Source organism: Pinus tabuliformis, chromosome 4_1 (genome assembly GCF_031772625.1).
Source record: "Pinus tabuliformis cultivar Carrire ecotype Pingquan chromosome 4_1, CPIR1, whole genome shotgun sequence".
Taxonomy (NCBI): domain Eukaryota; kingdom Viridiplantae; phylum Streptophyta; class Pinopsida; order Pinales; family Pinaceae; genus Pinus; species Pinus tabuliformis.
The window spans coordinates 828127669-828143847 of NC_142303.1; the positions used below are offsets into that span (position 1 = coordinate 828127669).

Here is a 16179-nt window from a genome sequence, read left to right on the forward strand (position 1 = left end):
TCTTATGCTATGACTGCTATTGTTTCATCGGTCTTTCGACTTATCAAGTTTCCTCATAATGGAAAGATCGTTACGATAGACCAACTGACTTATTTTTCATCCGACCCAGCCTCTACAGATAGTGTTCAACACATCGGTAAAATGACTATCCCTTACAAAGATGTTGGCATAGGTTTGATTAAAGATTCTGGTTTACTAGGAACTTTTTCCTTCCCTCATCCTAACGTATCACCTTCTTTTGCAAATATTCATATGATTTCATCGAGTATTGTTACTTTTGATGATCCTTGGATCGTACCTTCCAATTCTAAGGTGGATTCACTTGATGGCGCGATGCCTTTGAGTCCCTTTGAAATTGCATATTAAGTTGTACAGTCATTTTCTGATTCCTGACCAATCTCGAGGATAGTTTGTTCCTGTGCCAACCTCGTTAAAAAATGAAACGAGTCTCGAGGATAGTTTTGTTCCTGTGTCAACCTCGTTAAAAAATGAAACTGGGTGTGTCGAGGATAGTTTGATCCTATCTCAAGCTCGTTAAAAAATGAAACAAGGAGTCTCAAGGATAGTTTGTTCCTGTGTCAACCTCGTTAAAAAATGAAACCGGGTGTTTGGAGCATAGTTCCTTGTCTTGTGTCAAGCTCGTTTAAAAAATGAAACAAGGGTTATGAGCATAGTTCCTTGTCTTGTGTCATGTTCATTTAAAAAATGAAACAAGGGTTATGAGGATAGTTCTTTTCCTGTGTCAACCTCATTAAAAATGAAACAAATCCCTTTCCAAATCGAGTCTTTGAGTCTTTCTAAAATCTTGAAAGTGAACTTTCATTCTATCCACCTCGTTGAATGCAATGAAGCTTCGGGGGCATGTACCTCGATTTGAGTCATTATATTGGGGGCGTGCGAGCTTATAAAAAGCATATTTTTTTGTTTCAAGCTTGTGTAAACATGAAACCGAATCCAAGCAGAGTTCTCTATGGTTCAAGATTGTATAAAAATGAACCCATACCCATTTTACATCTCGTGATTGCCATTTTTATCCACTAAATTCTGCTAGATGAGCCTTGGTTGTTTTCATTCCATCGCCACCATCTCTTTGGCTGATCATATGCTTTCACTTGCTTTTTTTTCCTTTCCTGAGGGACCGTAGCGATGAGTGGTTTTATTAGCCAGCCTCTTAACCATTACATGTTTTGAGAAGTTCCACCATTGCTGGAACCAGTTGCTACCCTTTATACCACTCGTTCCTCAAGGACGAGTCTTCTTTAAGCTCTTTTCTGACGCATAAAATATGAAAAGACTGCTGAGTTTTTCCATTTTAACTCGTTAAACAGAATAAAAAGGTGGTCCACTTTTAGCTCTTTTCTGGCCATATAAACATGAAAAGATTGCCGGACTTTTGTCATTTCAGGTTCGATACTGGTTATGAAACGACATGTCTTCGATCACTTTTTTACTTTTTCAGATTGAGGCCACTAATTATGAAAAGTACTCCTTGATCGTAATGGTCAAGCGGTTCTCTCGAGTATTATTTTATACTTTTTTGGGCTCAAGGGACACAAATTTACGAAAAAGGACCCCTCTGGAGTTTTCTTTTCCGTGTCTTTTTCAAACTCTCTAAACATGAAAAAGACTCTGAGTTTTACCTATGTCGGACTCGTTAAACCCTAATGACATTGGACTCGTCACCATGATGAGACTCGAGTCCTCTTTAAACCCTTTTCAGACTTGTTAAATATGAAAAGATTGTCGAGCGCTTGTCCTTTCCAGCTCGTTAAAGTATTGGAAATGTCATCCCTCGTGTATTATTTTTATCCTTTTTTGGACCTGAGGGATTATTGTACGAAAAGGTACCCCCATGGAGTTTTCTTAAGTTTTTCTTTTGACTCCCTAAAATTGAAAAACACCAAGTTTTTCCTATACTGGACTTGTTGAAATTTAATAGTAAAGGACCTGTTCAATTTTAAACAGGAACGAACCACTCCTTCTTAGGGTTTGAATTTTAAACTAAGTTGGACTCATCCGAAGGATGAGCTTATAAACAAGAAAATGTTATCCTCCTCAAGTTTATCAAAAATAAAGAGGTACTTGCCAGAAATGGTGGGGGAAAAGAGAGAAAAATGAACCTGTTTGTTACACTTTGTTTTTTAGAAAAGCTGTTAACGACTCTTGAGCATGACACTTTTTGTTCACCTGGGTTGGGAAATCCTTTGCCTAATAGTTAATCAAACCATATTGAAAGTCTTCAACCGATTTCTAGGTATTAGCTTTGGGTCAATTGTCACCAAGCCATCTGCAGTGTCATTCTGTGTTCAAGAGAATAGTTCAAACAAACCATTCATCTGCGAGATATCTGTCATCCATTTTGACCATACCTGAATCAGTCCTTGCTAATATATTTCTTCAAAACTTGATCCATGATTTCGTGTTGTGGGCTTGCCTACGACGGATCGCTTTCTATTGACTTCAGCTCATTATCTAGAAAGTTGATCTAGAAATCATCAGTGCCTTGAAATCTGCATGCCCTAATGGAATTTTTCTCGCCTTCGATGATAGGTTGCATCATTGACCTTTGATCAAAGGATTTTATGACATGTTCGACTTCAGCTCATTTATTCACATTTCATGGATTGTACTGAGTACTTTAAGAGCCATTGACATTACTGGTGGTTTCTCTCACACTTGTTAACAGTTCACGTCATTGACTGGTAATTAAGTGGTTTCTACCATGTTCGACTTCGACACATTCATTCACATGGATAGAATCGTACTAGTTCGAGAAGTAGAAATCAAGACCCTGGATCTAGTTTCTACCATGCAGGCTGCGAGGAATTTTGTTATTCATTATACAGTGGACTATTCATAAACAGATGGCTGCATCCATACTGTGTCTACACATGTCTATACTCTTGATGTATAACAAAATCATTCATGTATCAGAATAGTTTAGTCATTTTTCTAGTCAGTTTTGATCTGAGTATGGGAATGCCTACCTCAACGATGATATGTTCACATGTATATATTTTGCATTGAATGTTTTTACAGGTTCCGACTGAGGTGTCCACAGGATGATCCTTGAAATGATAAAGTACTTCACTCTTCATAGATGACAAACTCTATCTTCATCTATTATAGACTTCGCACTTTAGGGCGCAATCTGTTGCACTAAAAATTGTCACCTTGACATTATGCAATCTGTGTGAGTCCATTACCACTCATACTTTCCTCCTTTGCAATTCTTAAGCCTCAATTCCTCATATCAAGCCTTGAAAATAAGAGAAAGCCCTCAAAAGTCTTTAAAACTCTGGTTCTGCACTTTCTCTTTGCATTACCTGTGGTCCTGCACCTAATGGTCATGTCTCATGCACATCTGACTACTTTGTCTCTGTTTTATGGGTGAAAACCCGTGTAAAAGTTAAAAAGGCACCAGTACATTCTAAAAAACTCACTTTCAGTCATTTCTAGAAGCTTCTGGAAGGAATCTTGAGGTGGCAAGTTTGCTTTCTTAAGGTTCATGCATCCCATACCTTAAGGATCTAACCCCTTGATGTGAGGAGATTATCCCTTTGAAGGAGGACTCTATCCCTTCATAGGTGGACTTGTAACCTCCTCCTCTGCACTATAAAATGAAGCATTGGGCTAGTTACTTGGGAGGTTGAAAGCTAAATATTTTTGAGGTGAAATTTTGCTGGAACTTAGTCTTCTTAGTTGATTTTTTATGAGGAGAGATTACATACCTCTAAGATCTCATTTGGAGGAGTGCAAGGCTTGTCAAAGTAAAGGAAATTCCTCTTTCGGACCCCAGGAAGAGCTTGTTCAACATCAAGGCTGAAAAGGTTATAAGGTTCTTCTACTTCAAAGTTAATACAAATAAGTTTGTTTTTCTCAATAAGCTGTTGATTTATGGTTTATTTTATGGATTCCTTGATCACCATAATAGACATGATTTATGATATTTGCTATGCAGGTGCTATTTAATGTTTGCTTGTTTGTGATTGCAGGTTCTCAAAGGTAACTCTTTCGAACGATTGAAGGATGGCTACTACAAACAAGCGTTGGATCTAAGGTAGGGTCTTAACACCTCTATAGTATTTATTTATAAATCGCATATGTCTAGAGAAAGATAGATTTGTTTGTCTATTTGTTGCTAGACTATCTTCTAATACTAAGGAGATCGGCCTTGTTTGCAAGATCGATTTATCCAGCCAACATGTTGTCCCATTACATCATGTTGGCATAAAAATGGTTGGGACTTTTTGAATTTCATGTGTCATGAGGATAAAACGATAATATTGGTGTTTCCTTTTGAAACTTCCAAATTCCGATAAGGATTGTCATGTGGAATCCTAGATGACATGGAAAATGTTCTCATGTACAAGTGACATGGCATTATACCATGTTGAAAAAATGGCACAGGACACCGTGTGTCTTCCATGTGAAAGTGGTACATAGGCCATTCAACATTAGGAGGTAGACCTTCAAGTGGGAATAACTTTATATGTGGAGCTTGATTTTAAACAAAATTTATATCACTAGGAATCTCTCGAGAAGTAGAATATGATTATGATGTTCGATATGATTTTTGAGAAGGTTATATAAACAGGAAATTTACAGCCCCATCTCCATAAAGAAACCTTGGTTGTTGGTCCTAAATACTTTATATCCTTAATATGGTTTGTGGGGTTGGATTCATTACACTTATATCATCATGATTTTGATGACATAAACTGGTTAATAAGGTCAATATTGAATCAAATATTTTTAAAATTGAGATCTAATGCAATTATATGCACAACATTGTAACAAAATTTTATTTTCGTCTTCAACCCCATCATTGTCATCAATATAACAAACATTTTCGACCCACAAAGTTTCAAAAAATTTCCAAACCTAAATTTCACTATGGAGTTCATGAGAGTTATTTATTATTTTAATAATGTTGTTTTTCTTTTTTAAAGAACTTAAAATCGATAAATGATGTTGATAGTGCAAATTAGGATTAATCACCTTCTTATATTATCTTAATTTTCTCTTATCCTCTAATTATTTATCATACCACAAATTTTTCCTAAATTTAGATAAATAATATATTTAATATTGTCAATATTATGCATCATGAATTTCTTGATGGTGTTGGAAATCTGGAAACCAAAGGGTCTCCTCGATGTGAAGTCTAAATTAGACCTCACTCTATTTGGAGTAGAAGCCCCATCTGGAATATCGACCCAGTTGCCATATATCCTTAGAGGTATGCCTTGGCACTAACTTTCAACAAGAGAGAGGAGTGCATGTGCACATTTGAAAAGAAAGGGAGTGCACCTGGTGAGTGTTTGATCATATCTGTGTTAAAGTTATTTCACTGCGGAGGGGAGGAGAAGTGAGCCTCTAAGAGAGAGGTAGTAGTACCACCCTAGTAGAGACACACATGAGGCAGAAGGTTTTGTGCAACCTCAAGCGGAATAATCCACAAATATGCGATGGTCATTGGACCAATATAATGAGGATATCTGTCTAATATCCAACATAATAGTCCATGAGTATGTGACAACGATAAATAGCAATTACAACACATTCTCAATATGATAAGTACCAAAGTAACCAAAATAGTTCAACTACTTAAGCACAGATGAAAGCAAACATGAATTACAAACATTCATAGAATAGTCTTACAAATATCCATAATCCATGCATGCAGAACGTGTTGGCCTTGAAGGGTTTTGTTATGAAGTAAAATTTCCAAGACACATGTATACAATGAACATCACTAGCTCCAATAGTGGAGCGTTGGAGCCACACCGTACTCCTCAAAAGAACTGATCTATCTCTCTAATGCCTTGCAGGAAGAGCCAAGGTAGAAAAGTCATTTTCTCATACAATGAGGGCATATATATAACCAAGTGGTGATTCTTCACCCTCCTTATGCCCTTTTGACTACCCTCGTGTCTATTTGACTTCCTATGACCTTAGAACTTACATGACTCTTCATATTCCATGTGTGTCCCTTGGACTTCCACTTTACAAAACATTTTAAATATACATTATCCACAATGATGATGTGACAGTGTCAAGCCACTGCTACTACTGTGTCTTCTACTTAAGAATGCTTTTGTCTTCCGTCTCCTCATGGCTTAGTGATAAGGAGTCTTCAATGATCTCAAGTCTTGGGTTGTGGTTGCAAATTGGTGTCCCTTTTATTTTCCTTGATTGATTAGCTGGCATGTCGAGCTATAAAGATGTCTTTCAGCATGCTTCCCTTCTACATCTACTTCCTCATCTTCCTATCATGGTGTGAGAAAGTACCTGCATTTGCAATTCACTCATGGCGAGATGACATCAATCTGAAACCCCCTAGTCTAAGATAGTGCATTTGGATCCATTAACTAAGCTGGGACAAGGTGATAGGTTAGGAGACAAGGCTCAGTGAGTGCACAATTGCACTGCTCAAGCAACCAAGGGTGAGGGTTGATCACTGATACTGCGTAGTGCACAGTTCAAGTGAGACTAAGGGAAAAAAATTGTGCAATTCTGGGTGACAGTGAGGTTCGCTAAGGGCATGGACACTAGGACGACATATTGTGCAGTTTCAGGAGGCAATGGAGACTGAGATATTGCACAACTACACAGTTCATAGAGTCAAGGAAAGATCTTCAAGCTTTTGCTTGCACAGTGAACAATTAGGACCAAGTTGAGAGGAATGATTATGTTATCTTGGAGGTTAAGGTTCGGCCTTCAATACAGAAATTGAGCAATGAAACAGTCCTAGGAGGAAGGAACTGTGCATTGTGCAATGCAAAGTGGGAAGGTCACACCTTGAGGTCTAGAACTGTGTAGCGTGTAGTCTAGGCAGGCTGGGTGGATCCATGTTGCTTGCTTGGGAAGCCTCTTCAGAAATGGTTGAGTGTGAGACCGGTGAGACTGATATGTATAGTGATTAGACTTCAACTACGATCTCACACTTAGAATAATTGAAGATGCAAAAGCATAGATCACCCATGACACATGAATAACACATTTCCCTCTGTGTGAGCACTTTATGACCAGTTACGATAAGTGCGACACATAAGATACACTTCGCAATGACCGTGATGATGCTTGTGCGACAGTGCTCAAAACTTTGTGAATGAGTGCAATCGATGTTTATGTGGTTAGGACAACTCATATACAAAAAGGTAAACCCTTGAAAACATTATAATAGTCTTTTACACGTTGTGCAATAGCTAGTATGTGAAAAGACAACACTTTGCCTACATTGCAAATGGGACCAAAACACTTAAAGAAAATACATCAGATGAGCTTCAATGTGTGCGACAATGCATGACATTAAATACATAATGACGTGGAACTGATAATTTTTCCTTCTTACTTCAACTTAATGACAAATGTTCTTTGTTTTTCATATCTATCCTCCAAAGGGTTGTAAATCAGATGGAGTCTTCATGCGATCCTGTTCATATTCCAATGTTCCTTCATCTTCTTTCCTAATGATCATCCTTTGACCTCTACTCCTCAGGTGTCATTTAAAATGTATTCCTTCTCCATATCCTTCTTTATCATCTTTCCATAGCATGGTATAGTTCATGTGTATGCAATCAACTCATGACAAGACGACATCAATCTGATAAACCCCTATCTAAGATGTTCCATGATGATCCACTCACTAAGCCAGAACTAGTGGTGGTCTAAGGGAAAGGCTTAGTGACTGCATAGTTTTGCAACTGAAGCAATCAGGGGCGGAGCTTGGGCTAAGAAATCGCACAATGCGTAGTTCAGGCTAGGCTGAGGAAGAATATTTCATAGTTTGGGAGCTTAGTGAGCTAGGCTAAGGGATTAGGCACTAGTTTAGCCAAATACACAGTTATGGAAGATAGAGGGATTGGATGATTGCGTAGTTATGGGAATCAAGGCTTCGCCTTGAGAATTGATGTTATGAAATGAGCAGTTGTGGGAGGCTAAGACTCCACATTGTGTAATGCACAGTTCAAGAAGGCTGGATGAGGCTAGGTTGCTAGGAACTTTCTGAAATTTGGCTAAGTGTTGGATCAGTGAAACCGATGTGAAAAGTGATAGAAATCTATTATGATCACACACTTAGACACTTTTCAACACAATGTAGATCTTCCAAAACATATCAACACATACTTCCCATAGTGTGACAACATTTGTGACAACTTATGACAAGCACGACACTGAAGATAGACTTTGTGATGATAATGACAACATTTGTGCGATAGTGTGTGAATATTTGGAAATGAGTATGAAACATGCCTAAATGATAAGAACAACTCATTATCACTAATATTTCCCCTTGAAAATGAACCAAAACTCCACTTTGCATGATAAACGACAATTCCCATGCTAGAAGATGACATTTTCTATATGAAGATAAAAATGAGAATGACACTTGCAATATACAAATGACAGTGAAAACAACACATTCCAGAGGAAAGATAACATGAAAACGACACTAGTTAGAGTGCAAGCAAGAAAAATCAAGCGAAAGCGACAATCGAAAACATGAGAGCGATACTCATGAAAACAAAGGTGCACGAGAGCAATAATTTGCAAAAATCATTGAAATAGAAGTACAAACGCAACTATAATGTGAGAAATTATCATTGTGAGTGCACACTGACTGTCAACATGGATTGGACATTGCATAGGTACAATCTTGATAGGAAAGTGCTATGCTTGTCCAAGCTTGCGTAAAAAAATGTGCTCATGCACTTGTTATAGACTGAGCATGTGTGAGCAAGTGACTTCAACACTTCCAGTCCAAGCAGTGAGCTCAAAAGCATCAGCTGACCAAGAAGTGACTATACAATGACTAATCGTAAGATCCATAGAAGGCTCCAAAATTCGAGGGTATGCAAAATTTTGAAGGGTGTTTGTCGCAATGACAACAAACCTCCTTCTTGATTATGGAATGAGACTTGACATCATTAAGCTATGTGCAAAATATTCTTAAGAGAAAGAAATATATACATTAAATTCAATAATTATATAATACAAAATAATAAAGTGCATTGAATTTAGTATTTATTTAGTCCATTGATTTTTATAATTGATATAGTGCAAATCAATTCATTGCATAGAATTATATACCAAGATAGTGAAAATTATCTACCCAATTTATTTTAATACTAACATGGTGTAAAAAAAATTCAAATTTGATATTTTAATTGGTTTTAACTTATATGATTGGAAGAAATCTTATTATTCTCACCAATCGAGCTTGATTCCTACATATGACATTCTGAGTTCATGATGAGTATTTAACTAATCAAATCCTTATTGTATGTTATAAAATAAAATCACATTGAAATTCACTAACTTTCTTCAATATAATGCATTGATATAAAGCCCCAAGGGTTAGCTCAACTGGTCAACTAAGTGGCTCACCATTCGGAAGGTCACAGGGTCAATTCTCCCCGAAGCCCTTGTTGTTAGGCTTAGCTATTGGCCGTGGGGCTTGATACCCTTGATGAAGCTCAGATATTTCCGTGAACGTTGCAGCCACCTAGTGACCGCGGGTGTCCGTGAACCACCAAAAAAATAAAAATAAAAAATACATTGATATATACAACACATTGAAACCAAAAGCATGTAATATAATGTAAATATAATTATGAGGTTGAAGAAAGAACTTATTAAAGTTAAGAAAAATAAGGCACTCTATAACCTTTATTGCAATATCTATAATTGTTGAATGATCTTTGATTTCAATTTCCTTCTCATATAACCAATATGAGGAAATTGGAGAATTTTAAGTTCTGATGTTAAAAAAAAAGATAGAGATAGATTGCATTTGTTCATTATGTATTCATTATGTATCCATCCCCTATCTATAATATGTATTATTACTCTCTGATTGTTTACTTCTACTTGAAATATATATCCAAAGAAACCTGCCAAATAGTTTTCCTTATTTCAATATATGAAAAAAATGAAAAAATGAATAAAGTGTGGCAATAATAAATCTAAATTAAATAGATTAAGATTATCAAATTTCTTATCTATCTCTTATTTATTATATGCATCTTATTAATTTCTCATCTTTTTTACCTATTCATATATATCACAAGAAAAATAGCAAGCACTTTCTAACATTTTGTAACCAATGTAAAATTGATTTGGATTCTAAATAATCTCTAAATTGATCTCATCACAATTAAGGAATTTAACAAATAACTCATAAAAAGCCTAGCAATTTAGTTGAGAAAAAATAGAATTTTTTTATTATTCATATTTTTTTCATTTAACATTATTATTTTTTTTATTGTTATTTTTGTTTTCAATTTAAAAATTATGATTTTTTTAATGTATAACTAATTATGATTATTTTTAATTTTGATATTGTATATAGTTAAAATTCATATAAATTAAATGGTTAATAGATGTGAATTAATATAAAAAAAACTTATTTTACAATACATGTTATATTATCCAAAAAAAAAAATTTAAATAAATTATAATTTTTTACTATTATTATTATTTGAGTTGAACATATATATTTAAAAAAATATGTAATAAGAATTTTAATTATAACGACTCAACTCCACTGTATTATGGAGATTGATAACTTATTAATAGAGATTGATAACTTATTAATAGGCCTTGTTACAATATCCTTACTAATATTACATGTTCAAGAAACCATAACTTACATTAATATAATACATTGCATATATTACTTTTTTAAATTAGTCAATTTAATTAAAATGCTAGAAAAGGTATACCTACTTTTAAAATAAATATCAACCTTTGATATGCGACTGCTACTAAAAATATTTTAGAATATGTCGTGATGGTTAAGTCCTCACTATATATTTAATATTTATTAATAAATAAAGTAAAATTTAAAAACTCTATTCCAAAATAAACATACTTATCGGTATAATTATAACTAACTCAATCCATAATAATTTTAAACTTATCATACAGTTTCTTTCATATATATATATATATAAAAAAAATTATTAGATTGAACGAATTTGCTTGTCAAATTCATAATATTTCTAATACATTAATTAAATATAAAAACTAAATTCAATTAATTCTAAATAGTAAAATGTCCCTGGGCATTTCAATTGGTAATCTAGAAATGTGGAATTGTTGAAACTTGAGAGATTGAGCTTCAAATCCCCCCTTGTTTTGATCTAAGCTACCGGGAGGAGGATAGATCTAAAATGTCCTTGGGCGGTTCAATTGGTAATCTAGAGATGTGAAATTGTTGAAACTCGAGAGACTGAGCTTCAAATCCCCCCTTGTTTTGATCTAAGCTACGGGGAGGAGGATAGATCTAGGCCCCTAGAGGTTTATTCGTAATTGGTAATTACGTGTCGGACTAGAAAAATAAATCTAAAGTATACTCAATAGCTTGCAACCTAGATATATTAATAACTTGTCAGTTAGCAAGAACTAAGATATCTAAAGCCTCATTACAAAATGAAAAAAACTAATAATAACAATAATTATGTTGGATAATGTCTATTTTAGAATAGGGCTTCCAACATCTAAATTTATCATCAATAATTATTTTGTTGAAGGTTGGGATTTAACCTCTACTGCACATTCTAGAATATTCATAATAGTATACACAAGTAAGGTTTAGATTTATCTCCAAAGTAATTATATCTTTTTCATCCTTTTATTTAAATGGATCAATTAGAAAAGTGTTTCATTTTAACAAGTATCATTGGAGTGACTTATGGTTTTTTTGGACATGTGGTATTGAGAACACATGGTATTGGCCCATGGTATTTAACAAATCCTATTCACTCCATAGTAAAGTGGGGTAAATACCTATAGTTAAAAATCTTGTTTAGTGTTTTTTCTTTATAAATGTGCATATGTTTAATATATATATTAATTGTTTTTATAATGATTTAAAATAAATTTATAATTTACATAGTTTTATGTTTTTTTTTTAACAAAAATAATCTTAGTAGTATTAAGAAATCAAGATTAAGATTTATCTTCAAAGTAGTTATGGCATTTTTCCTCTTTCATTAAATTGATTAATTAAAAAAATATGCAATATGAACAAGTGTGATATGAAGTGACTTATTGTTTTTTTGGCATGTGATATTGATAAGCCATGATATTGGCTCATAGTATTGTAACAAGACCTATTTACAGATTAAGAATCTTCATGGTAAAGTGAGGTAAGTCTCCATAATTAAGTTTCTCTTTTCACTATATATATATATATAGATATATATATCTTTAACTTATATTAATTTTTTTTAATTAATAATAATAATAATAAAAAAAATTATAATTTAGTTAGTTTTTATGTTTTTTTTATATATATATATATATATAACTTATATATATATTTTTTTTAATAATAATAATAATAATAAAATTATAATTTAGTTAGTTTTTATGTTTTTTAATTTTAGTAACATGAGATGTATTATGGAGTAAGTGTTTTGATATTTATTATGGATTGATGTTTATCTGCATTTGACACTCATTTAATTTATGTGGTTGCCCTATTAGGCATGTCTACTTTGGAAAAAAACTTCCACACTTTTAATTTAACTACCCTAGTTCCATCTTAGCTTCGAATCTAACGAGCCCAAAAGGGATCAAATCTCTTTAGATGCAAACAGATTTGATGCGCTTAGTAGATTTGGAGTTAAGATGGATCGAGTTTGGTTTAATTCCCCCTTTTAAATAGGCTATATTCATCCATCTTAACTCTGGATCTATGGAGCATTGAAAGGGATGAAATCTCTTTTGGCTCTAAAATAAATTTACAACTCAATAAATTTGATCTCTCTTGACCCTTTGTATATATCCTCAATTAAAATAAATCTAGAATAAATCTAAAAATATAAATCATGAAATATAAATCCCCAAAAACACCCCAATTATAGAAAACGAAAGTTGAAGTCAAGACAATGCATAATTAATATAATCAAGCGAAATACAACAGGGAAGGCTTCTGATCATGCATCGTTGGTGGGATATATATAAATTCCACCGTGTAACGAAGGATGAGGAGCATTGCTATTGCTGGACTTTATATTTGGAAGTATCTCTGAAACAAGTAGTAATGAAAGAACGTATTGCATCCAAGAGATTGCCTGCCTGCTTTGAAAAGTTGGCGTCCGTGTTAACAAGATTGTCGTGTAGATAAAAACAATGTCCCACATTCTTGGATATCGCTACCTCTACGCTCTTCCCCGCAATCTTCATGGCTTCGCAATACTCAAACTGCGTGTCACGGAGCAGATCGTGCTCTGCTATCGCCACCAGTAATGGAGGAAGTTTCACATGTTGCACATTTGGAGCGAACGGCCCCATTGGATTGGCAATGGGATGATCTTTAGTGCTGCCCTCTGGCAGAGCAAGACGGAACAATTTGTCCACCATTTCACTTCTGAGCATAGCTAGGTCTGGAGGAGTCTCCATCTCGGATTTGCTCCTTTGCTCTCTCACAAATCCCGGGTGTATCATGATGCCCCCGCAGAGCACGAGGGGACGTAAACGTTCCGTAGGTGCTGCACGAATGGCCACCTCGTGCACCAGATTTCCTCCAGCGCTTTCTCCCAGCAAAATACAGCGCGTGAAATCTCCATAGCGACTCAGCCACGGATCTTCCCAGTCCCCCCGCGCCAGACGGTGAAGCCATTCAACAGATTCCATTGCGTCTTCGCATGCTGCAGGAAGACGGTGTTCGGGCGCGAGCCTGTAATCTACAGAAACACAGATCACCCTGCACTGCTTCACAAGCCGAGAGAGAAACAAGTTTAAACATCTCCAATCTGCACTTCCTATACAAAATCCACCACCATGGAAATGAAGCAGAACGGGATATTTCACCACTTGGCTCCAATATTCTGGTGAGGTTTCAGGCAAATAAATGCGAGCCCAGATGCCCGTATGAGGATTGATCACCAAATCTCTGGTTGCCACTCCATCCACAAATGCCTGAGAAGCAGTCACGGGTACAATCAGATTGTATACTTGATCCGCTGCATCGACTTTACATGAACGGGGACGCTCGATTGAGCCATCGCTATAAATCAAAAGTAGACCAGAAATTTCATCAATTAATTTCCTGCCCATACTATGATCTAGTATATAGTCTACCTGATGAAGCTTACTGCTCAATGAGTTCAATTGCAAGTACTAATGGGGAAGTGGCTGATACTTCTGGTTTTCTTAGATACTCTTTCCACATATATAACAGCAAGAGGCGGCTAATTTGTTCAGTGGAATGCTTTAAATGAGTGGACGGGGCCGCCCACGCTGCCCTATCGTGAAGATGAGTCTGTTCCACCTGCACGCGTGCATGTCTTTATTTGTTGTTAACAACAAAATTCAATTTTGTGATGTAGCCACTAAAAACGAAAAAGGAAGGGATAAGATTATATTCAAAATTTTAAGAGGGATATACTCATTATTTTGATATGTGGGACAATTATCCAAATGTGGACTTAAAAGGAAGGAGTTGAGCAGGTCAACATGGTTGATGAGTAGGGGAGATACTTCCAATTATGTGCTGTAATTAAGCCATGTAATTAAGCCATGTCATAATGAGATACTCACAACATATCATAACATTCTAAATAAAGACCCATAAAGGGGTTCATCAAGTCAACAATATCAATAAGTAAGCAAGATACCTAATACTTAAGCCATGTCAAATGAGATACTCACAACATATCATAATATTCTAAATAAAGACCCATAAAGGGGTTCATCAAGTCAACAATATCAATAAGTAACCCAGACACCAAAAACTTATGTAATAATGGGGTCCTCACATCCTTGTGTCATCTTACGAGCCTTCCCCACCTAAAATACTATTGCATCGTAACTCACCTTTTTATGTTGTTGGTATTAAAACAATGATTGAATTTGAAGAGTCCAAGTAGAGTGGAAGGTGGAAGACCTTGCTAGGTCTATGTAAAGGGGTCCATGTTGAAGATATTGAAATAAAAAGGTAGATATATTGACACATATGGTTAAGTGCAAAAAGCCGTACTTATAGTGTAGGCATATCATTGATCCTTGTTAAATCAAGGAGTGAGTGAAAGGAAAGGCAATATTCCATTGCTTTAATTTTAATCAAGCAAAATCCAAATGTTGAGATGTTCCTAAGTGACAAATGATCAAAGCACAAGATGTTCCTAAGTGACAAATGACCAAAGCACAAGCTTGTTGATGTGATTGGACTATTGATTTGGTGTTTTAGTGTGGCCATGTGTTCCATAAATGCATGATATTAGAAATGCTTGACACATAGACTTTTATATAATGATGTGGTTATTTTTTCAGGAAATTTGTTAGTAATAAAAAGCTATATTTGACCTAAGTATTTTCTTTTGAATGATCTTCCAAATAGAAAATTACATTATTAACGTAATATAATGCTTGTTTAATTGTAATAAACAAAGTATATTATAATTTTTTTATGACTCGCATGATAGCCATTTAACTATATATCATTAGCTTTAACAAGCTTGTAAAATAATAAAAAATTTAAAATATAAGTAAATTAGGTAGAATTGGAAGCATTCTTTTTGTTTCATTCAAGTTTTGTAGGGTTGTGTAGCTCACTTCAAGGATTGGAGCTTTACTCTCTTCAATATGCATAAACTTTCTATTCATCTCTTTCAGGTGTAGCATAATGTTATCTAGAATCATGCAAATTTTATCTTTGGCATCATTCCTATTAAGTTGGACATGACCAAGAAGGGCCTTCATATGCCAAAAGGGATTAATTGTATACATTTATCTTTTTCTCCAACCATGAGTGTTCCCAAAATCTGGCACAAAAGCTAATACCACATCTAAAGCCTCAAAGTGAGATAGACATAGACATACAATTGCATTCATCATCCAATAAATGTTAGCCAAGGACTCTACCCTTATGAAATCCCAAGATCCCCCTCGTGAGTGCTAGGCTTTGATGCCTTAAGGAAAATGATCACATTATGGGACCATGGAAACCACACAAAAAAATGGGGCGTGAGGTAAGCACCCAAGAGAGGAACATGGTGGGGAAGGGGAGGCATAGTGGAAAAGCAATGGAAAAGGAAGGAAACCCATGAATGAAGACATCAATGTAAAGTAATGGAGAAGGAAGGAAACACAAGAATGAAGTCATTATACCATAAAAAGGAATGCAAACAAACATCTTAAAGAAATAGTATGGAGACTCCGTGT

The 16179-nt window shown here is 35.1% G+C and overlaps 1 protein-coding gene across 1 annotated transcript; it reads right to left on the bottom strand.

The window, feature by feature from the left end:
* Positions 1 to 12939: 12939 nt before the first annotated feature.
* Positions 12940 to 14148, bottom strand: LOC149178797 (putative carboxylesterase 6). Its single transcript, XM_089423720.1, has one exon. It carries the CDS (start codon positions 14071 to 14073, stop codon positions 13012 to 13014), a length of 1062 nt encoding a protein of 353 aa, XP_089279846.1. The 5' UTR covers positions 14074 to 14148; the 3' UTR covers positions 12940 to 13011.
* Positions 14149 to 16179: the final 2031 nt, after the last annotated feature.